This window comes from Pollicipes pollicipes, unplaced genomic scaffold, assembly GCF_011947565.3.
Source record: "Pollicipes pollicipes isolate AB1234 unplaced genomic scaffold, Ppol_2.1 Scaffold_6686;HRSCAF=7923_pilon_pilon_pilon, whole genome shotgun sequence".
Lineage (NCBI taxonomy): Eukaryota > Metazoa > Arthropoda > Thecostraca > Pollicipedomorpha > Pollicipedidae > Pollicipes > Pollicipes pollicipes.
In genome coordinates this window covers 36,289,626-36,313,320 of record NW_023596921.1, presented here as the reverse complement: position 1 = coordinate 36,313,320, position 23,695 = coordinate 36,289,626, and the positions used below count along the sequence as shown (strand labels likewise).

Genomic DNA, 23,695 nt, shown 5'->3' with positions numbered 1-23,695 from the left:
AGCCCCCTCCAGGCAGCTGTGCGCCGCCGCCAGCGGACCTCAGTACAAATGGTTGGAATTTAGCGATGTTGTGCGAGCGAGGCGTCACGGCCGGCCGGGGCGTCCCGGCCATCACGTGTTTTCACCCCGGCCGCCAGGGGCGCTGCCCGGTGGGCCGGAGGAGAGTGACCAGCAATTGCACTGCCAGTAGAAGAGGATGGTCGCTCGCGTGGCGGCATCGGAGGCACGGCGTCTCCAGTCCATTTTTATAGTGTTTTGTACATAGGCGCACGCCGACAAGCAGACTGTCATGTAGTACAATACCGTCACTGCCCGTACACTGCCAACTCCCCGAGTGCCATTGGCGGGCGGCCGCGGCAGGCCGGCGTCCGATCTCGCGCTGTCCCGGGACGTCGCGTCGGCGCGGCTGCGCCCACTGTCACCTGCCAGACGATCTCGTGTTGTTCCGTCGCAAATCGGTCCGTGCGTGGCGCACACCGCCGCCGGCGCGCGCCACGACGGCGGCGGCGCTTCCGCTCAGACAGGTGGCGCCGCGCGGCGGCGGGCCGGCGAACTACTGTCGCGCACCGAGGCCTCACTCCTAGTCAGTCCATCAGTCCATACGCATCAGGCTGCGTCAACCATAACTCCGCGGCGCGTGACAGGTGCGTGCGTGCGGTGCGCGTGCGTGCGCGTACGTGTGCGTGCGCGTGCGTGCGTGTGCGTGCGCGTGCGTGTGTGCGTGTGCGCGCGTGCGGGTGTGTGTTGTGTATGCGTGTGCGCGTGCGTGCGCGCGCGCGCGTGTGTGCGTGCGTGCGAGCGTGCGTGCGCGTATGTGCGTGTGTGTGTGTGCGTGTGTGTGTGTGCGTGTCTGCCTGCCGGGCGTCTGGCAGTGCGTCTGTCACGCCGCAGGTTTGAGTTGTCTGTGTGCACGCTGTTGTGTTTTAGTTGAGCCGGGAGCGGATCGGTCTCGGGAGAGCTGGGGGGGGGGGGGGGGGGAGCGCCGCCAGGCAGCCAGAGCGGCGGCGTTCAGCTGGCCCGTGTCCCCATGTCCACTGTCTTCCGGTCATAGCTGGCCCAACCGTGTGTGTGTGTGCGTGAATGGGTGGTTGGTTGATGGATTCAAGCCGAGTGACTGCGATATCCCGGAGCGAACGATCACTGTCCGACCGCTGCCAGCTGTCACGGGACTGCAGGACACGGACGGTCCGCCGCGCCCTGCCTTCAACATCCACACATCTCGCACCCATCCCATGTGCATGTTTATCCTCTTCCTCACATTCTATCGACAACGAAATACCTCACACTGATTCCGCGCGTCTTTCACTTTTGTGGTGCGTACAGCTCCCACTGCCTTTGATTGGTTTTACCAAAATGTATGTCAGAAATCCTTACCTCAAGTTGCGTTTCTACAAACAAGACCTTTACGTGATTTTCGTATGTTGGGGATTTTGTTGCTTGTAACGGCGCTTGCTTGGTCTGAAGTAGTAACACCTGGAAAATTGTCGTTGGTAAGCCGTCTGGTTTTCTACCTTCTCAATTCATTTTGAATAGCCCAGTTGCCTGACCACTCTTGATCCGCTGACACGCGACGCTTTTCTTCCGCGTATCGGTGGGTAATGCCTCCCAGTATGCCCCCCCCCCCCCCCGCTTTCCTTCACCGATGATCTCAGCGGCGGCGGATAATGAGCGGCCCGACTCTGGAGGGCTTGACGGAGCCCCTAGTGTAGAGTAGAACGTAGCTAGTCCCCCTATCGTCTCGGCGCTCGAACGTCCCCCCCCCCCTCCCGCGCCACCATCGTGGTGCCCCCATTTCATCCCCGACCGACACCCTCCCCTCCCTGGCGAGAAAAGACAGAGTTTGCGCAGGTTTCTTTCATCCGCGATCGCTCGGGACGGTGCGGAACCACTCTGAAAATTTGCTCACGTTGCCTGCGGGGTGTGTGAGAGAGTATTTATTGGTGGACTGTCCGTTTCCTGTTTTATTGTCGACGTGAAAGGCGCAGCCGGTGTGTTATCAGCCACTGCCACCGCCACCGTTGACAGTGGGCGTGCCGACTGGCCTTGTGGGAAGCGTAGCGCCGTCCGTTGCGGCCGCTGCCCTGTCGCGCCGGAGCGTCCGTGCGCGCCGTCTGCGTGTGTCGTGAGTGTACATAGGGCGCCGGCGACCGGTGGGCCCGTTCCATTGTGATGATTCTCACCGTCGTTGGTAATAGATCAGTACATACACATGAAACGCGCGCGTAACTCATCTGGGGTACGCTGTCGTACTTCCCCACCCCGAGCAGAGCGCTGGAATAGTGGTGGGCTGAGGGGAACACGAGCGAGCTGCTCGCGACGTCACCCGCAGCTGCCGTCAGGGCGGATCGCGACGTCACCAGTCGGGGGCTGCCGTCAGCTGAGGATCGCGACGTCACCAGTCGGGGCTGGCGTCAGCTGGCGAACCGTGACGTCACCAGGCGGGGCTGGCGTCAGCTGACGGATCGCGACGTCACCAGTCGGGCTGCCGTCAGCTGGCGAAGGCTTGTCAACGTGAACAGAGGCCCGGATGCATGCTCAAGCCAAGCGCGGTGGCGCCCCCCCAAAACGTAATGTTATTGCCCCAACTCGCTTCAGACCATTGCATAGTTGTACAGGGTTATTTATTTAACCAATTTCGCATCGTCTTTGTTGTACACCTTTTCTGAGTGTGCGGTCCTGTGTCGCATGGCGTTAGGCGGCATAAGCAGGATGAGCGGGATGGTTGCGTCGGCTACAGCGTTTTGCAGTTTAGGGCGGGACGGTTACACGTCCGGGTACTGTGAAGGGTGCACCGCCGACAAATTTCCACTATATCTGGTTTCCATGTGCGCACGATGGATTTCCTCATAAGGCCGGAAAGCCTGGTTGTAACACATCATATTTTCAATGCTAAGGCAAGAGCATGCTCTATGTAAAATACTTTCAGAGAAAGCCTACGGCAACCGTTAAAAACTGTCAGCCCACGTGGGCACCAACCGCTGGCACAGAGATAGGTTCAATATTTCTACGGCCTTTGCCCACCTTTGAGCTCTAGTCGCGAGAACTTTCAAGAAAGAGCGCAAAAACAGATGCAATACATATGGAGGGTTTACCTTCTTAACAGAACGAGCTGTATGTGCATTAGACATTTGCTAACAATACCATGAAGGCTGGACCTTACATATCAAGGAAAGTAAACAAATGAACAAATGCTTGAGTCAGGTAGCCCGTCTCAACCATACACCACACAGCAAACCTCCAAGCAGCCGGTATACCGACTTTGACAACAGAAACGGACATCACTCCTTCAGTTCAGAACTTACGATTCTTCAGTGCATGGTCGTTGGTACCAAGTTACGTCATGAGGTGCCTCTACTTATCGTGTGCATAAGGCAGAACATTGCCCAGCTTGGCTGGTTCGGCCCATTCCACGAGCTCAGCGAAAAACATATGTAATATGCAATTGCCATGCAACAGTCGACATGTTCCTTTCGATATTTGGCTACTAACCGTTTAAACGGCGGTAACATGTTGGTCCCTAACGTACGGCTACTGTGAGACTGTCATGGCAACCATTCATGGCTTCCGTTCAAGAGATAGTCAACTCGAAATCACCATGTTAACATTTCCGTGGCGCCGACGCGGCGGGAGCTGAGAGCGAGGTGCAGCTCCCCGCCCCCCCCCCCCCCCCCCTTCCCATCGTCCCATTCTGACAAACCCAGGACGCATGTTAAAGCTATTGGCAATTGCAGCCCGTTTATTGGAAACAATGTGGGAATACACACAGCCCCGTGCCATCCCACAGCCGACACTATCAGTCGATTGATGTAAACCGCCGTGCAGACGCAGCCTCCACGTGGCGCGTGGCCCGGGTGCCAGCCATCGCGAAGCCATACCGTGCTTGAGCAACAACCCGGAAGGCACGCCACGACAGCAGGCCGGCACAGTTCCTCCACGAGCCAGCCAATCCAAAAGATCGTCAAATAGCTGAAGCCTCCAGTAAACAAACCGATCCTCTTCGCACCATACGATCACACTGTCACCCGTCCGTGATCTACCATTCCTGCAAGGGCTCATCGGGCTGCCCTTCCAGCGGCCCAAAACGGAGCGCAGCGGTCGGCCGCCGCAGAGCGGTCACTCCCGGTCCGCGCCCGGCGCGTTCGGTCACCACGTGCCACGCCGGGGTCCCACTTCACCCCGGCGACCGCATCACGGCGTCTCGGGAATCTGTGGCCAGGTGGCTGCACAGTCGCGTCTCAAACCACCGCGGTAGTCTCTGTCTGCATCGCTCCAGTGAGCTGCAACGCGTCACACTGCCCGCTCACCGCCTGTCCCCCTCCAGTCCGCTCCAACTGGTCACACTGATCGCTGATCACCCGTCCGCCTCCAACCCGCTCCAGCTGATCGCACTGGTCGCTGACCACCTGTCCGCCTCCAACTCGCTCCAACTGATCGCACTGACCGCTCAAGGCCTGCCGCTCTTCAGTCAGCTTCACCGCCTCGCACGGCTCGCTGGGCGTCTGCCGCTGTCCGTCTCGCTCCAGCAGGTCGGCCGGCCCGGTCCCGGACGGCTCCTCTTCAGCTGCCGTCTGCCCGGCGCCAACCTGCTCCAGCAGGTCAGCCGTGATCAGCCGCAGCAGCCTGTCATTGTAGGCCACCAGCTGCTCCACGCCCGGCGCAGACACAACTCTGTCACCGGCAACAGCGACAGCGTGCGCGGCGTCAGCACCTGCAGCACCGTGTCCAGCAGCGCCAGCAGCGCCGGTGGATCACGGGCGCCGCGCAGCGCCACGCACGGCCGCGGCCGACCGGCCGGCGGCGGCAGGAGCGCCGCCCGCTCGAACAACGCCGCCGCCAGCTGCAGCAGGCCGATGTTGAGCCGGTGGAAGAGAAAGAGACCGCGCAGCTCGAGCGTCTCGCCCGGCCCGCAGCAGCGCCGCCGCCGCGCGCAGCGTCGTCACCGTGTCGGCGTCACAGGGCCACGGCTCGGCGCGGTCACGGCAGGGAGACGAGCACACACCGTCCTCGACGCGCGCCACCCGAGCGCCTCGCTCGTCGCCGGGCTCGGCCGGCAGGCACCGCGCCGCCGCCGCCGCCACGCGACCGTGCAGCTTCAGCAGACGCAGCGAGCAGAACTTGCAGGCGTGCAGCCGCGCCGGCGGCAGACCCTTCGGCGCGGCTGGCCGCCTGCCGGAAGTCGGCGGCGGCCGGCGCTGGCCGCCACTCCAGCTCGGCGGCCGGCGGCGGCGCGGCCAGCACGGCCAGCTGCCGGGCGGCCGCCGCCAGCCGGTCCCGGTCCGAACGCGGCCCGGTTGCGCTGCTCGTAGGTGCCGGTGCCGGCCTTGTTCTCCACCTGGGAGACAGCGGCGATGTCAGACGGCGGCGGGCGTGCGCTGCATGGCTGGCTGCAGGATGGCGCACGTCCCGATATGAAACCGCGGCCTCCGAGATATTTTCAAAACTCCTCACGGTCATCCACCAAAGCCCCATAGTTAATACAAACGATCAGGTTATGCATGATAGCTGGTGATGTACTCTTTTCATCAATCACAACCCAGCAAACAGTATCATACCATGAGTGAACTTAACACCTGGACCGGCTTTAAACCCCGTAAGCTACTTTGTGTGACGGCCGCCAGCACACGCTGAGTAACAACGAACAGTCCGGGAAGGGCTACTTGGTGAATGAGAGCGAGTACCGCCGCCGGCTATCAATCGTCCTCGACGGGACGAGACCTAACATTGTTGCACGAGCCGGTCTTCCTGCTCGCCGCGCGACACCGAACGGCTTCATTCCGAAGGCCGCGGCGCGACAGTCGGCTCCCGTCCCCCATTCAGGACAGATCGAGGCGTCCCTAGCTGGGCCACCCGCTCACCTGGAACGACGTTGTAGAGCCGGGGATCGACCGGGTGGCTCAGCTTCAGCGTCTTATCTATGGGCGCCAGGCGGCAGCGCTGCAGGAACTGGGCGGCGACCGCCTCTCTGACGGCCGTCCACCTCGCGCCAGGCGGCGCCATCCGCCCGCTCGTGCAGCTGCAGGTTCCGAGCGATCTCCGCCTCCTGTGACGTCTGGCAATCAACGGCCGGCGCCGGGTCACGTCAGGTCAGGTCAGGTCAGGTTCAGTGGGGAAGACGGCTCCCATCACGGGCAACAAACGGACAGCATGTCAGCACCATGGACGTCTGCTATTCGTAACGCTGAGTAGACAGGGAATAGTTAAGTGGACTGAACAAAACACCGAGTTATGAAGTGTAAGCTATGTCTGGAAGCAGCTCTCTTCTCCACCTCTCACTCTCTCTCTCTCAGCTCTCTCAGGAAGAAGAAGACTCCAGATCTCTCCACATGATTGTTTGTGTATTTGCACCTTTGCACTGACGGCAAAAGAAATGTGAACAAGGCAGGTCCGGCTACAAAGCGTCTCTCACTTTCTCTCATCGCCGGCTGCCGCTGTGAACAGCCTTTGACACCAACCTTGAACAGCCTGGCGCACTGCACCAGCTGTTCGGATGAACGTGTCGGGCACGTGGTGTCGGGCGAAGAGCGGCTGGCGGCCGTCGGCCCCGTAGCGCCGCCGCCACCGCTCCAGGTGGCCGCCGCTGAGCGGGCCCGCCGCCAGCCGTCGGCACATCACGTACACCTCCGAGTTGCCCGACTTGCTGCACGACGGCTTGACCACGCTCACCTGGCCGACATGGGTCAGGGGACGGTCAGGGCAGGGGGACAATTGCCTGGCCGCCGGAGAGCGGCTATCGAAATCGGTACAAAACAGCGCAGATCCATGAAAACGAAACTAAACTTGAGACAAAGCTGGCACCTGTCACACGGTTTTTCCCTTTCCACGTTTGCCAATGCGGCGTAGGACGGTGAACGCAGCAGAGTATTCCAAATGTCACGCGGATGCCCTTTAATCGGGCTAACCTGTTGGAACAGCACCGCACCCCTCCGGCGGCGTGAAACATGTTAAATTTATCGTCAGGCGCCTTCGAGCGTGCGTGACCGCTACGGTCAGCGCGGCAACCCCGCCACATGACCCCTGGACACGCACACGCACGAGGCGCCGCTGCACGGCTGTTTCGGGGCGGCTGGAGCGGCCGCGGACGGCCAGCAGCCGACCCACCTCGGCGAAGCAGCAGCTGAGCAGGAACAGCAGGCACACGGAGCCGGACTCGTAGAACGTGAACATCTTGACGACCAGCGTGCCGCCGGGCTGGAGGGCACGCAGGGCGCACCACACCTCGCAGTGGTGCAGGCCAGCCACTATCCGCTCCTGCTCGGCCGGCTCGCCCTGCCACAGGTCAGCGGGTCCCGTGTCACGCTCACGCGCCGGATACACGTCGCGGCCAGGTCCGTCCCGGTCACAGTGTGCAGGTGTGGCTGAAGCTTCCCTGGCGGGATGGCCTACAGTGTACGAACGGGGCAGAGACTCTGGAGGCAAATACGCTGTCGTGACCAAACCAGGCTTCAAAGACCCACCTGAAGCCGAACAAGAACGTGGAGCCGAAGCCTAAGCCCACGCCAGCGGCTATGCATTTTTGAAACGTGATAATTATTTCGTTAACACGAAACCGAAGCTGAAGTCAGGGGCTTCGAACTTGCGAAACGGGCAGCCAAAGCTGACCCCATTAGTTAAGACATGGCTTCGGCCTAGTTATTTTAGTGTACGACGACGTTTTCCTACACGAAAATCGTCTCCCGTCTGCTGAAACTGTATGTATGTATGGCGTCACAAAATATCATCAGGGTCTTGCGGGGTGATGCGGAGTGATTGAGACAGACGAGTTAGCATTACGGACGTACTATTTTTTTCTGACTAAAAACCTCTTCTTGTACATAAGTCTGTGCCCACCGTTTCCAACGCTCAATTCTCAGGCCGTCTTCCGCTGCTACTTTTGGCTTTCAGACATATATTGACCGAAGCCTCGAATAGGCGATTGCCTTTGTGTTTCCTTTTACTGTATTCTTTAGCAAGGCCGCAACTGCAAAGAAAACTATCATGAAAAAAGTGCACCGAGCAATTCAAGATCGCATGAAACCAAAGCTAGAGCCAGGATTAAAAAAAAAAAAATACTTGGAAGCCGAAGTCAAGCCTGCGCACAAAACTAACACAAAAATAAAGCCATAGCCGACCGCTGAAACTGGCGTAAAGATGAGACCAAAGCCGGTCAGCCGTGAGAATCCGCTAAAAGCCGAAGCCGAGCCGACACCACTGCAGGAAAAACTGCGGGTTCGCAAACCGAGAACCGAAGAAGGCTTCGTTCCACTGCTGTCGTGGCTCTATAAACATCAGTGACGTTGGCCCCCTCCAGCCGCGTCCGCTCGTCGTGCGAGATTCGAATAAAATATCCCGGAAACTGTCTGGCCTTCCTTCACAGCATAGCAACACGACACGCAGAATACCAAGAAACGTACTATTCCAGCGCATACGATCAAATCAAGCAATTTCGCGTGTTGGATAGCACCTGGTTTGTCGTCAGTGACGCTCAAATAAAACAATTTCGCCGCGTTCAGTCGCGCCTGGTTTGTCGCCCGTACAGCTCAAAGCAAGCAACTTCGCTGTGTTCGATGGCGCCTGCTTTGTCGCCAGTATGCAAACAAACTCATCTGCCCACGCACGTGCTTTACCCACCAAACGTCTAAACACGATCGACCACGCACCGCATGCTGTAAATTTTGCCGCTAAGCTAAGCCGAAACAAAAACACCCCACTTGTCTTTGGTAACAGTACTTCCGTATTTTAATGCCCACTCGGGGAGCTGGCGAGGAACGTTCGGACCTAGGGGAATTTGCGGGGTCAGTAATTGGGGCGCCACAGTCTTTGTTCATTCAGGAAATCGATGTTATCATTAACAGTCACGCAAAGAAATAGATAGCGGTGAAGACGTAATTATGTGTGCCATTACGACCAGTGGAGGTTTAGGTGCATCGACAGCGACGGCCATCAACGCCCATAACTTGTGTGCTACTCGGTAGGCATGTACGCAAATGACCGCGGGCGTATAGGCCACGCAAGCAACATGTACATCAGCAATCAAGCTTGCTCACGTTCCTGTGCCGAAGCGCTCCGACATGGGGGCGAGCACCGTATGGCACGCGGCTACACTTGCAGGTTCACCAGCAAACAGTGTAAGTGAATGTGAAGCGATGGCACGATGACTGTATCGATGCTGACAATCGATGTAAGCTACTATTCGCGACAGCGAGTACTCGTGAAAACCATGTGCACTGCTACCGCGGCGAGGCGATCCCCATGATGATGTAAGAACGACGCACGACCAAATTTAGCCGCACAAAATTATGATGAGGCTCATTCATGCCATCACAATAGCAGGTTGGTAGGAAAACAAGGCACGCAACATGCAGCAAACGAGCGCAAAATATGTCATAGCTTCGTTACGAACCAAGACGCAGCAAACAGCCCAATATGCACATAACAACCCCTAATAACGCAACAGACACCACATGAGTCGGCTCCGTTGTGAGCGGGCAATTCGGCGGCCTGGAGTCCGGCCAACGACTCCACCCAGCTGCAGCCGACTGACACATGTCCGGAGTCACGGGAGCCACGAACAAGACAGGTGTGTAGCGCCACGTCAGGGCTCGGGGCCTGCTCACCCGCCCGGCCCACTCACCGGTCTCTGCCCCCTCCCCTCCCCGCCACACGCCGCCACGTCAGGGTCCGGGGGCTGCTCACCCGCCCGGCTCACTCACAGGTCTCCACCCCCTCCCCTCCCCCGACACGCCGCCACGTCAGGGTCCGGGGGCTGCTCACCCGCCCGGCTCACTCACAGGTCTCCACTCCCTCCCCTCCCCCGACACGCCGCCACGCCAGGGCCCGGGGCCTGGTCACCCACCCGGCTCACTACAGGTCTCCACCCCTCCCCTCCCCCGACATGCCGCCAAGTCAAGGCCCCGGGCCTCCTTACATGTACGGCTACGCTTACCAGCCTCTGTCCTCTCCCCTCCTCTCCCCGACACGCCGCCACGTCAGGGCCCCGGGGCTGCTTACATCCATGGCTACACTCGCCGGTCCCCACCCCCTTCCCTCCCCGATACAACGCCACGTCAGGGCCCCGAGCGTGCTCATCTGCTCGGCTACGCTCACTGGTCTCTGCCCCCCCCCCCCCCTCCCCGATACAACGCTACGTCAGGGCCCCGAGCGTGCTCATCTGCTCGCCTACGCTCACTGGTCTCTGCCCCCCCCCCCCCTCCCCGGTACAACGCTACGTCAGGGCCCCGAGCGTGCTCATCTGCTCGCCTACGCTCGCCGGTCTCTGTCCCCTCCCCCCCCTCCCCGGTACAACGCTACGTCAGGGCCCCGAGCGTGCTCATCTGCTCGCCTACGCTCACCGGTCTCTGTCTCCCCCCTCCCCGGTACAACGCCACGCCAGGGCTCCGAGCCTGCTCACCTGCTCGGCTACGCTCACCGGTCTCTGCCCCCCCCCCCCTCCCCGGTACAACGCCACGCCAGGGTTCCGAGCCTGCTCACCGGTTTTTTGCCCCCCCCCCTTCCCCGCCACGCCGCCACGTCGGGGCCCCGGGCCTCCTTACATGTCCGGCCACGCTCACCGGTCTCTACCCCTCTTCCCGGTACAACCACACGTCACGGCCCCGAGCCCGCTTACCTGTCCGGCCACGCTCACCGGTCTCTACCCTCTTCCCGGTACAACCACACGTCACGGCCCCGAGCCCGCTTACCTGTTCGGCTTACCTTACCTCACCGGTCTCTGCCTCCTCTCCCGTCCCTAACCTACGGCCTATCTCCCCCGTCGCGAGTCACCGAGCCTGCCTCCGCCTTCACCCGTGAATCTCGTGCCGCCCTCCCCCGCCCTGGCTAGCCCGCGGCGTCTGACATCTGACCCGCGCCCCGGCCACTGACCTGACAGTCCACGCTGCCGTCGGCCGTCACCAGGTTGACCCCGGCGCCGGTGACCTCGATCAGGTGGTCGGCGTTGGCCGGGTTCATCAGGTCGCCCGTGTCGTCGGCGCCGAAGTGCCAGCGTGACAGGGTGTGCAGGATGAACCGGTCGTCCGAGATCATACGGCTCAGCGGGTTGGCCTCGTAGTACGGGTTCAGCGTGGTAGCATGCCAGTCCCACTGTTGACGGGGCGGAGTACGGGGTTTCACGGGCTTCTCGGGTGTCATATTGGAGAACACAGCTGCACGGAGGTGTCAGCGGTTTCGTTTACTTACACTAATGACCCGTCCGGGGAAATCTTGAGAAACGTTACGCGCTTCTCCATAAGTGCATGCTTCAAAGGCCGACGTCAAATGAGCAGCTGTTTCGAGACTTCTGATAATTCACCATTCGAACAAAAAACATCACAAGAGCTCCTTTGCACCATGCTGCATAACCAAGGCGAGACCCACGGGAGCCCCTTCCTTTTCGTCCGACAACACCAAAGAACAACGGTCATCGATTCCCGGCCGCGGCCTTCGCCAATGTCGCGAGCATACAACCGAGAGCCCGGCTGCCGCATGCGCTGCTGCGTATTCACGGCCGCATTGTCCCGGTCCGACGACCGGCCCGACTCGTCACACAAAACTCGGGACAGAAAGAGACGGCGAAAGCCGGGGACGTCAGAGTATTGAGCCATTGACCTTGTTGCCTGGCGACCGATACACACGACCGCAATGAACTCTGAATGCTGAGCATATCGAGTTAACGGCGACGTGGTAACGGCGTCGGCAAAGGTGGACCCATGTGTGACGGACGTCGCGGACACCTTCGCCACCGGCCGGGTCTGCGGTGCGGCTTCAAGCTGGACTGATGAGCGACGGACGTCACGGAGGCCGTCAACGACACCTTCGCCACCGGCAGGGTCTGCGGCGCGGCTTCAAGCTGGACCGATGCGCGACGGACGTCACGGAGGCCGTCAAGGACACCTTCGCCACCGGCCGGCTCTGCGGCGCGGCTTCAAGCTGGACTTTCCCGAAGTATCCGTGCCAGAGGTCCCAAACCGCCCGCATGGCGCGCACTTGAGAACCTCGCAGCTCCTTCGCCTCAACGTGGTACTTACTGGTACAATGGTGGCCCGGAAACCTGGCCGCGTGCGACAAATCCGATCAATCCACAAAATCGATTGATGATGGGCTCCGGACGCTGAAATGACTATTTTGAGCGCGAAGAGCTTTGCTAGCACGTGCAAATATCGATCAGCAGCCATCCCCGCACACCACATGTATGCGCAGCCGAATTGTAGAGGTAAGACTGTACAGCCGCTGAGGGCCTCTCATGCTACAACCGAATTGCTGAGGTACTACCGTACAGACCCTGAAGGCCGCTCACACTACAGCCGATCGCAGAGGTAATACCGTACAGCCGATGAAGGCCCCTAGCATTACAACCCACCGCAATCCGCCCATCTCCCAATCGATGTAATGCGCATGAGCTAGACAACTCTAATTTCTGGGTGACATCACAAAGGTGATCTGGCTAATGTCGCAGCATTGGCCCATCAAGCACGGCGGTGCGGTGCTCGGCATCCCTGCGGTGCAGTCTTGATCACTACACCGCCGTCCAGACGCCCGTCAAGGCCGGCTGGCACGCAGCCGGCGGTGCAGATCTCCTAGCCCTGGCGGGAAGGAGCGCTCCTGTGACCCATGGTCAGCCCGCTTCCAGAGGACGCGTCGCGGAGCCAAAGACGCTGTTTATGGCCGGCAGTACCCGCGAGCCCGCTGGCGCGGGCGCTGCAGTTGGCGCAGTGTTGATCGCGGGTCCAGGCGATCGCTCCTCAGTGCTGCCAACTCCCGAACAGTGTGAGATCCTTCAGAGACGGACTTGAACCAAACATCTGACACCTGCCCAATCTGCGCATCATCACGCTGCGCGGCGGTGTTTAAACTGACTCCAAATCAGTGCCACCGACTGCACAACATTCGTGCTGCAGCAAAAACTTCTGCCGACAGCTGTGCTACGACCCAACTTCTACTGCCAATAGTTACACACATTGGTCCTACGCGACAAAACTTGGTGCCAGTACTAGAAAACTTGCACTGGAGCATTATATATGCTACGCGACAAAACCCGATACCAGTACTAGAAAACCTGTACTGGAGCATGATATATGCTACGCGACAAAACTTGGTACCACTATTAGAAAGCTTGTACTTGAGCATTATATAAATAATTGCAGTTGAAGTAATGACACGCTTCAATGAAGGCCAGATCAGTGGTTTAGCTTTGTATTCAGTGGGAGACCCCATTCACAATTCATCTGTGATATGAAGGTGTGCCACATTCGGGGCAAACACCGCGTATAGCGTATTTTGGGGCAGGTTTGGTTGTTTCCCCTGTTCAGCTTCCACGCTTGTTCTGCAACTCCACGACAGTGAACCACACCTCTGTTCGGTAAAAGAGATGAATTGCCGTCATAGGTTTAGCGCTCGCAATGTTTACGGCAGGAATAATGTTTCGATTCCATGGAGTGGGCGACCTCCAGCCTGACTTCGCCCAGCCAAGTGTTGCGATGAGTTCTTTTCCTCCGGAACTTTGGCCAGGCTTAATTCATGGGTTGGAGCACTGATGGTTAAACTTGCGCCCATATCGCGTAGTCTTTGTGCGAGAAGTAATATCGAACATACGTAAGGACTGTATAGGTTTCTGCAACAGGAAAAATGAAGGCCATAATCTCTTAATAGAAGTTTTTGATTGCTTTTCAAGCTCTGTTGAGTAGCACAGGGGTGTAGCTTCCTTTTTAGTTGGGGCAAGGGGATGAAGCCCCAAAACCTTCGGAAGAAAATGGGCCAAATCTGGGAGAAACCGGCTCCTTGGCATACTTTAAGTGTGGGTTGGGTCATTTTTTCACGGTTCAGCCACCACCTACACCCATCTCATTTCGTGAAACTACGTCCCTGGTACAGCACTAAAGTCACATATAGCTCCTCGGAGTAGAAGTACGTCACATATGAGTAAAGGGAATGTTGTATAAGCCTGCTACAGAAGCATTGACGGGTATAGCTTTTTGCAGTATAAGTTTGGTCGTGAACCACTCATGTCGTGCATGAGTTTTTGCAGTGGAAGTAACGTCGAATGCACGTAAAGACTATATAAGTTCTTGCAGTAGATGTAATGAAGTGTATAAGTTTCTGAAGCATAATTTTGTCGTGCGGCACTCCTGTCGGAAGGAGTCTTTGCCGTAACATCAATGTCGTGATAACGGTTAAACTACCGCTAAAAACGGATCAGAGGCCAGTTTTATAAAAAGAATACCCTCAGCGCAGGCAATTTTTCTCAGATCTTCCTCCTCCGAGTTTTATAAAGCACGGAGTAAAAAAATTATCCTCCATGAAAATCCTCCGTCGTCGGGAGCGCTTTTTCACCATCGAGTTTTATAAACAAATTGTGCGGCGAGAAGCGCAATGGTAAATGCGCAGTTATTGTAGAAAATGGGCCGATAAAAAATCAACCTCGTCGCTGCGTTTTTTTAATCAAGGCCGACGTACTTTTATCAAAATGCGCCCTAAGTAGGTTGCAATGGCTCAGAAACTTAGCTTCAGGGTGCATGCATCTACATTGCTTGGCTTGTATCGTTTTGTCCCCACCCGATTGATGGTGAAATCAAAATAAGGCTACATCAGGCTAAGGGCAACAGGCTACTGATGAGGACCAGCGGTGTACATCATGCTCCGAGATGCCTTTGTGGTACCTTGGTTCTACCCCATGCGTGTAAGACGCACAAGCATAGACTACAAGGAACGTCGCTGAAAACATTGCCCAGGATTCAGGAACATGCTACAGCGTACAGGTGGGCCTCGATTTATAGATATTTGCACTTTTGCTGGATAAATCACAGCTTTACCCACATTTCAACATCTTGCTGATTGTAGCACGCTAAGACACAGACACTACGCCGCCCCCCCCCCCCCCCCCGGGGGGGGGGGCGGCGTAGCAGTGCAACCTCTCTAGATGCTGGATGGAGGGGAGGGGGAGTTTATGTCAAAGCTTGCCCTTATTTGTGCGACAGTTCTCCCTGCCCCCACCTCCTCTCCCTCCCCATTCATGGCCCATGCTTGGGTGGTAACCAGTGGTCTGAAGTCACGAATGAGTACCTGAAGCATTTGTATTATTTCTAGTGGTTAGGGAAAGGGGAACAACACAATGCTTCAGCGGATAGATATCTTAAAAGGCCCTTTGAACTAGTCATCTTAGATGTATACAGTGGACTAAATGTCTCCTTTTTATATGCAACTTAGATGGCATTGCTATTTGCTTCCCTGGTTGCGATTGCTTGCCCCTCTTTCTGTGAAGTCAGTGATTTATCTAGCGGCAGCCCCCCCCCCCCTCCACATCCGGCCCACCACCTTTACACTCCTTGGCAGCAGCATAGGTTCAATAGTTTCTATGATGAAGTTACCTGTTGCTCCCCCCCCCCCCCTAACCCCTGGTGCACCAGATAGCCTCTCTCACCCCTGTGCTGACTAAGTTGTGACGAAACCGCGACTAATGGCTGCATTCATTCAGATTTGCCCTCATGTGCTAAAGTACCTTGTCCAAGTATGCATAACTGTACTGCTTACATTTTGGTATGGAATAGCAATATGACAAACAAAAAGGGGAGGGCAAAGGCTACCCTCCGGATCAAAGCAGCTAGGTTGATGCACACCTCCGCGTTGTCAAGTTCCCATACATGCAATGGACACTAATACAATGAGAACAGGCTAAGGCTGTGAATGTTCCCCAATCATTAGACTGATAGCATATTTTGCTATTGACAATGTTAATTATATTATAGCACATAATCCACAGCACATAATTAAACAGGGCAGCCCCTATGAAACCCTACTGCGCCCCTGTTTTCCATCACTTTTAACTAATGTTCGCTGTGGGCTCCTCGGCGATGTTGTGGGCCACAGGTTGCTTGAGGCTGCACGTGGGACTGGAAGATCAGGACACAGTGTTCCATGATTTTTATGAGACCTTAATTTTATGTTTCACCTGGTGGGTTTGGAGGTACTAAATCTAATCGGGTATAGGTCCCCATCCATTAATATCATTCCTATTCCATTTCGAACTCAAGGTTTTTGCATTTTAAGGTGATTGTTGAACACCCCCTCCCCTATCGCTGTTGTATGCACTTGTGTTCAACTAATATATATTCCGCATGTAAACTGGACATGTAGGTAGAGTGTAACGACCTGCAGATATTCCGGCAAGTGTATACGCAACTCTGATGACGATATGAGTAAAACCAATGCATTCCATGATTGATGCTCTGTCTCTGGTTGCAGATCAAAGACAGCAGACGCTATCCGATTTCGAGGTCCCGGTGTCGAACGCCCTCATCAGGTCCATCAACTGGCAGCGACAGCAAGATCATGCAAACTGCTTGGAACTTTAAATGTTGTTGGCATTGCCGTGAGCAAAATACAGCGTTTTTTTTCTGTTACCATGTCGGCATTTTTTTCTAAAAAACAAAGACCTGCCTCCGCCTAATTTGTGTTCAAATAGCTTGCGAAAGTAGAGGTAGGACACCATTGCTATGTAACGCAATCAGGGTAGATATCTGGCATATTCAGCAAAGGCTACCAGTTTGTGTGGTAACCGTGTCATTGGGAAGGTAGGCGTTATGCATTGGTAGTAGGTAGCTAGAAGTCTACCTACATGACCATGCTAGGATGCATTGTCCTCTCAGGCACCTGTAAAACGCGCGTTGGCTCTCGAACGGTCCGCCGTCGGCGCTAACCATGGCACCCCTTAGGTGCCCATGCGCCAAGTAGTACAATTTTTGTTCCTGTTCCCCAGCGCCAAGCGTCGTTGTCAACCCTGTCGTTGACGCATTCGGCGCACGCCGTCCTTGAAACAGCAGCTGCCGGTGGTATCAGTTTTGGCGGCGGGGTTGCAGCTGAGGGTTGTGATTGGCAACGGATAAATGCGGGCTAAAATTTGGGCTGAAAAGGATGGAAGCGAACAAAAGGAATAATACGCTTGTCAGGTTTGAACTGTTGTAAAAATAGGAAATATTCGCCACAGTAAAACCCTGAGCTCCTTAGAACGTGATAATGGACGCCTAGGCAGACCGACACCAACGGCCTCGCGTTGCTTCGAGTGAAGACATGCGTAACTGTACCTGGTTGTGTGCCTGGACAGAAGCCTACCCGCCTGCCTGTATTCTACATCCCACTACACCCATTTGCTTAGATTCTACGACCTTCTTTCAATTTCTCTGCCACCAGGGTAAGTTGGTTATGGGGAGATCAGGGGAGGATGGGATACCCAGGTGTATTCCTTGGTAGGTAGGTACCGTGCACGCATGCGCCAAACAGTGAAATATTCATACGCGGGGCTGCAAGCGGCGTCATTAAACCAGGAGATGGATCGGACAAGGGGGCGGGGGGCATATGCCATGGGATTTCAGTCAATGGTAGTGGATAGGTGCCTGATCACATGGTACCATAATTCAAACGCCATTCCCCTAATTTTGTGTGCAATATTTCGCCAATGATATAATAACTGGGTAATTTATTCAAAGTATGCACGTCAATGTTTTCATTGAATTACTTGTGGCATGCTTGTGGTTAAGTATTCACTTAAGAAGTAACAAAACTATTTGTCGTTCTCAATGAGCATAATCGACCGTCGCAAAAATAAACAAATGTTTGTTTGCGATACGATAGCATATGGCACTTCTGACAGGCAACAGCTGACTGCGTTTAGAAAAGCCTTCATCAGAGAAATTAATGTTGGGTGGCAGGACCGTTAATAAAACTCCGTAAGCGGCGGAATTTTTTTTGGTTGAGTTATTTTTTTTTGGCAAGGAGCGGTGATAAATTTTTATTATAAAACTGGCCCCAGAACACAAATCTTACGCGATACGGGTAAATGTAGGGCAAATTAACTGCCAACAGCCACGTGAGTCCGCAAATGGGTGTGGAGCACGCGTTCCGTCAGCGCGGAGTCGACGTCAGCACACATCGATCCACCTGTTCCGAGTACCTGCGCTTGTTCAGTGTAAATACACGCCCGGTCTGTATCTCAGGAGGAATGGTCAAATGACAATCGGATCAGGGCGAAGTGCTCAGAGTGCACATGCTGGCCATTACGCACACATGACGGTCGCCACCGGGCCGTAACCCTCCTTCGCCCCGATCATGGAACACGCCGCGCTGGCCGGACGGGGCGCTCGTGGCGTTTTTTTTTTAGCGGTTCACCTGCGAGTCTGGGCAACCGGGGGTACGGGGTTCGATTCTGCGCGGTTCCCGTCCTTTCCGCCAGAGTGAGAGGTAAGCGAGAGACACCATAATCCCAGCTACTGAAGGCGTAGAAAGCCCCAATGACACCGTTAGTTGGTGACTGCCGGGCCACCACAATGACCACACGGCGACGCCGCCTCCTCGATATAACGTCAATACCGGGCCGCCGTTACCCAGGCAGCGGGCAACGGCAGTCGTACTCGGCGGCCCGGGCGGAGCGGACGGGCGGAGCGGACGGGCGCAGCTGCTGACGGAACGTGAGGAGCTAACAGAACAAACGAAACGAGCGGAACGGACGACTCAGGAGCGGCGGACGGAGCGGACCGTGCGAACGTTTCGGACGGCTCGCAGCGATGATGGTGCCGTCACAGGTGGGGCCGGCTCCGACCATGCAGCAGCCGCAGCCGCTCGGGCTGGTGATGGCCGGCGGACAGCCAATGCTGGTCGCCCAACAGGGCACGCTCCAGACCACGGCGCCCGGCTGGCCACGAGGTCAGTGGTCTTCGCTCCTCCCCGCCTCCCCCCCCCCCGCCCCTGCTCCTACACCTGTGGTGTCGAGGACAGGCTGGTGTCCAGTGTAAAGTATGAGCTGAGTGAAGGACGATACCCTACATCTGCCTAGCCTTCCAGTGTCGCTTTTATTTCCCGTGAACAGAAGGGTGAGAGCGTTCTTCTGTGCTGCTGGACACTTCTGCAGGTGAAGCTCTATCATCTTGCTACTGTTTTGAGCTTTCGAGTTCTTTTTAGATGTGCGATACTCACTGACAGGAGCTCAATTACCTGCAAACAGCGAGACATGCCGAACTACCAGTCAGTAACGTTGGCAACGGAGCCACGGGCGACGCCCGGCATAATGAAAAGCAAACGGCCGTTCAGTCGCCGCGACGCTTGCCATGGTGACCTGCTTGCAACATTTGTGGAACAAGCTCCGCCCCCATACGATCGTCACAACGCCTGCCATGGTGACCTGCTCGCATTCGCAGCACTTGTGGAACAAGCTCCGCTCCCATGGGACCAAGAGTTCCGCGTAGAATAGACCAATGCAACAGGCTCTTCGAATGCATCACAATCATTTCTCAGCCGAAACGCACTCAAGCGTCGACGCAGCCCAAACGCACGAAGCGTTGAATCGCGTCACGTGCTGCTGATGACGCCACAATCGCGTCACATGCTGCTGATGACGCCACATGCTGCTTGCATCTGTGACAACACCAAACATGTCGATTTCAGGTCTGGAGGCGCTGGCCTATGCCGACCAGCTCGTGGTCCAACAAAAGGTCAGCTTCGCGGTGACCCCGTCGCGTGCCTACATGGCGCCAGAGTCCCTGGGTGGACCGCTCCGCTGCTGGTCGAGGGCATACGAAGCCTCGTGCTCATCTTTGGTTGTGTGACCAGAGCAGCCCCGGTAACGGGCGGAGGGTGGGCCGCGGCGCCGTTCCAAAACCGACTGGACAGTTGTGAACCACCTAATGGAAACTAGTGCGCGTATGTGATAGCACTGAACTGACAGATGTTGCCCAGCCCCGTCGTAGCCCGGGTTTGCAAAGGTCCTGCGCTGGAGTGGGTCGGCATCCAGGCTCTCTGAGTCGCCGGAAGCCAGACGGGACCGTAGTGCCAACATCCTACCGGACGAGTCTTTTGCCCCCGAGCCCAAGTCGCCTTGTCATCTTCCTTCTCGGCCTCTCTCAGATGCCAGCCACAACTACCCCATACTGAAGCCCTGCGTCAGAATCTTGCGTCAGCGTCGCACGACCCAAGCCAGAGCCGCCCCGTCGTAAACCCTTGCCACGCCCTCTCCGCCGTCCCAGCACAACCACCGCACGTCCGAGCCCTTGCGTCAGCGTCGCCCCAAGTCAGAGCCGCAGTCGCTCCGCTCTGCGCCGCCAGATGGAACTGCTGGAGGCGTTCACCGGCTTTGAGACGGCCAACAAGTACGTGATCAAGACGTCCACCGGCCAGGCGGTGTACTACGCGGCCGAACAGAGCGGCTGCTGCACGCGCTGCTGCTGCGGCCGCGGCCGACCGTTCCGCATGAGCGTCGTGGACGCCGCGCAGGTGGAGGTGCTCTCCATGGAACGGCCGCTCAAGTAAGCAGGAGGTCGATGAAGGGACCGTCCGCCTAGCAGCACAGCGGCTGGCGGCGGCCGGCACCACGGCCGCCCCGGGCTGATGCAGTGGCGGGCATGTGGAGGTGTGCAGAGTCTGACAGCGTGGTGGAATGGGAGGCGAGAGAGCGAGATGTCAGAGAGAAGGAGCGTGTGTGTGTGGGGGGGGGGGGGGGGGGGCAGACGACAACACCACTGGAATACCGAACGAGGTAAGCGAGTGGAAGCAAACCATGGACAGAATGCTCTTTTACAGTAAACCCGGCAGCAGAAGCCGTGCAAAGGTAGAACTATGTACCTCACCTGTTCTAGCAAACTAAAAATGCTCAGGAGGGGCGATTTTCTGTTCATTGTAATAACTCACGGCACAGGTCTCGCGTTGATGCAACCATAATGCACCGCAATCCCCATCGATACCACATTCAATGGAGCTTATTTCTTACAGCACTACGCAGCGTAATGTGCACAGCTCAAGAACATTTTTTACCGGGGCGAAATTTATCCCACCAAATTTGTTTATGCAAAGGTAAAAACAAGCATGCCACTTTCACTCAGCTGCTGGACGCACGCCAACCAGACATAGCCAGACCCGCTGCCACACCCAAACCGGCCGCCGTGTCGAGCACACTCGCCTAGCCTGCCGTAGGGCCGCGCGTCCGCCGCGCCGCCCGCCCGCTTGACACGCCGCGCCCGCCGCCGGCAGGTGCCAGTGCTGCTGCTGCTTCTGCTGTCTGCAGGAGCTGGAGGTGAGCGCCGGCGGCATGCCGATGGGCACCGTCACGCAGGAGTGGTCGGTGATGAAGCCGAGCTTCAGCGTGCGCGGTCCCGACGGCCAGGTGCGCCTGCAGATCCACGGCCCCTGCTGTGTCTGCAAGTGTTGCGCCGACGTCGACTTCCCCGTGATGTCGGCCGACGGCAGCCGCCAGGTGGGCACCATCACCAAGCAGTGGGGCGGCATGACCAAGGAGGTGTTCACCGACGCCTCCACGTTCGGCGTCACCTTCCCGCACGGCCTCGACCCGGCCACCAAGGCAACGCTCTTCGGCGCCACCTTCCTCATCGGCTACATGTTCTTCGAGCGCGACAGCAACTAGCGCCGAGTGGCGGCGGCGGACGCCGCCCGGCACCGCTGACGGCCGGCCGTCCAAGCGCGGCGGCCGACACCAGCCGTCCACACCCTGTGCCTTGATCCGGCAGCGGCCGCTGCCGCGCGCCGGCGCCTTCCGATCTGACCCCGATGGGCTCTCGAGTCGGCACGGTTTCATTGTTTTCAGGGCCGGAGTGGTCTCCGCGGCGCACGGAAACAACGCCGTGTAAAACATATACCTCGCCGTTCTGTTGCGTATGTGGATGTGATAGTCCAAGCACCGTATTTTATGACACCTGTCATGGAATGAAATATGAACACCAATGCGGCATTCTCCTTCTGACAACCACTCTCAAACCAACTGCACACAGAAACCACGCAAGCGCTCTTTACAAGCCGTGACAACCAGCGGTCCCGGCAGCGACGGGGCGGTACTGACCTCCTCGACACCGTTCAGGATGCAGTAGTGGTTGAGAGCGGTGACGAAGGCGCCGGGAGCCTCGCAGAGATGCAGCGACACCAGCCGGCCGCCATCCGCACAGGCCGGCGGCAGCACAGAGCCCAGGCTCAGCAGCTCGTAAAACTTGCACCACGCCTGGCCGCCAGAGCACACACGTAAAACTGGCGCCGCAATGCTACACAAACGAGATCGTTCAATAACATATGGCAAAAACTGTCAAGCCTTTTTTGAAAACCTAGTACATTTCTTGGCCGCAAAAAGGAGCAATAAGTATAGATCACTTTCAGGCGTTTCACGCGGCGGGCCAGACCGAATCTACCCCCCAAAAACATTTGTGGGCCTACGCACTTCTAAAACGCGCTCCGCTGGCGTACGTTCCAAAGACGACTTAAAACCCCTGACAGCTGCAGCTCGTGATTTACAAATCAGAATCAGGCAAAATACAACCATTCTAGCCCATACGTCTGCAGGCCGTGATCTCCAAGCTCGTAATGTCACCATTTCGTTTTCGGAGTGCGGACCCGACCGCGTCCTGACCGCGCTTCCAGCCAACCGTCCCATGGCCGCCACCCCCGGGCCGAGCCGAGCAGGGCCGGGTCGGCCTCGAGCAGAGCGGAGCCGAGCCGAGCCGAGCCAGTCTAGAGCCGGGCCGGGCTGGCCTCGAGCCGGGCCGGGCCGGCCTGGAGCCGGGCCGGGCCGGCCTCGAGCAGAGCCGAGCCGGCCTCAGGTCGAGCCGAGGCCCAGCGACGCACCTGTGTGCCCATCTCGGGCCGAATGTGACGCTTGACTGTGGGCACCACCAGGCCAGCCCGGTTTGTGGCCGATGTGTGCTCGTGCCAGGTGGAGATGTCCTTGTCACTAAGCAGCGCCTTGACGGCGTTCAGCTCGTGCTTCATAGTCTGCAGCTCTGCCACCTGGAGGTGAAGATCAGGAACTAGTGAGAGGTGATACATAACCGGGCAGAGAGAGGGCTGAACCACCCACAAAAGCCAAGTTATCCTCGGGACTGTAAATCGCCGTAAAATAAAAGCCCTCTTTCGAAACACAAATACATCCGCATTTACACACTTCGTTTCTCTAATACAGGTCTGTTCACTGAGGTACAGGTAGCCACGCTCTGGCGGCAGTTCAGACCGCGTGGTGCAGCACCTCTGACTCCCTGCCACGACGTGCCACCGGCGTCCTCCGCGCGTGGAGAGGGCGCCTCACCTGCCACTCGTCATCAGGGAACATGTGCTCCGGCTCCGGCAGCCTCCAGTCGTGCTCGGCCGCGCAGAAGTCGAACCGGCGGCTAAACAGCGCCTCCACCTGGCGGCGCACGTGGTCCGGCTCGGCCGCCGCCGCCGCCGCCCAGCGGCCGCGCTTCCGGTGGTGGCCCGACATGGCACCGGCGACCCTGGGAGCGGCCGGCTCGGACGCAGGCTGGGGAGTCACCCTCAGCTGGCTCAGGAACGGTGACCTCAGCTGGCTCAGGAGCGGTCACCTCAGCTGGCTCAGGAGCGGCCGGCTCAGACGCGGGCTGGGGGTCACCTCAGCTGGCTCAGGAGCGGTCACCTCAGCTGGCTCTGGAGCGGCCGGCTCAGACGCGGGCTGGGGGGTCACCTCAGCTGGCTCAGGAGCGGTCACCTCAGCTGGCTCTGGAGCGGCCGGCTCAGACGCGGGCTGGGGGTCACCTCAGCTGGCTCAGGAGCGGTCACCTCAGCTGGCTCTGGAGCGGCCGGCTCAGACGCGGGCTGGGGGTCACCTCAGCTGGCTCAGGAGCGGTCACCTCAGCTGGCTCTGGAGCGGCCGGCTCGGACGCAGGCTGGGAGGGTCACCTCAGCTGGCTCATGGAGCGGTCACCTCAGCTGGCTCAGGGGCGATGACCTCAGA

At 57.7% G+C, this 23,695-nt stretch overlaps 1 protein-coding gene across 1 annotated transcript; it reads right to left on the bottom strand.

Annotated features, from left to right (window-relative positions):
• Positions 1-5,970: 5,970 nt before the first annotated feature.
• On the bottom strand, positions 5,971-23,420 carry LOC119107156 (cap-specific mRNA (nucleoside-2'-O-)-methyltransferase 2; the record flags this gene model as incomplete). Its single annotated transcript, XM_037230526.1, is given in 7 exon segments — positions 5,971-6,049; positions 6,453-6,663; positions 7,099-7,266; positions 10,858-11,076; positions 21,803-21,958; positions 22,576-22,737; positions 23,033-23,420. Coding segments are annotated over 7 exon segments (1,169 nt in total), but the record flags the coding sequence as incomplete, so codon positions are not given.
• Positions 23,421-23,695: the final 275 nt, after the last annotated feature.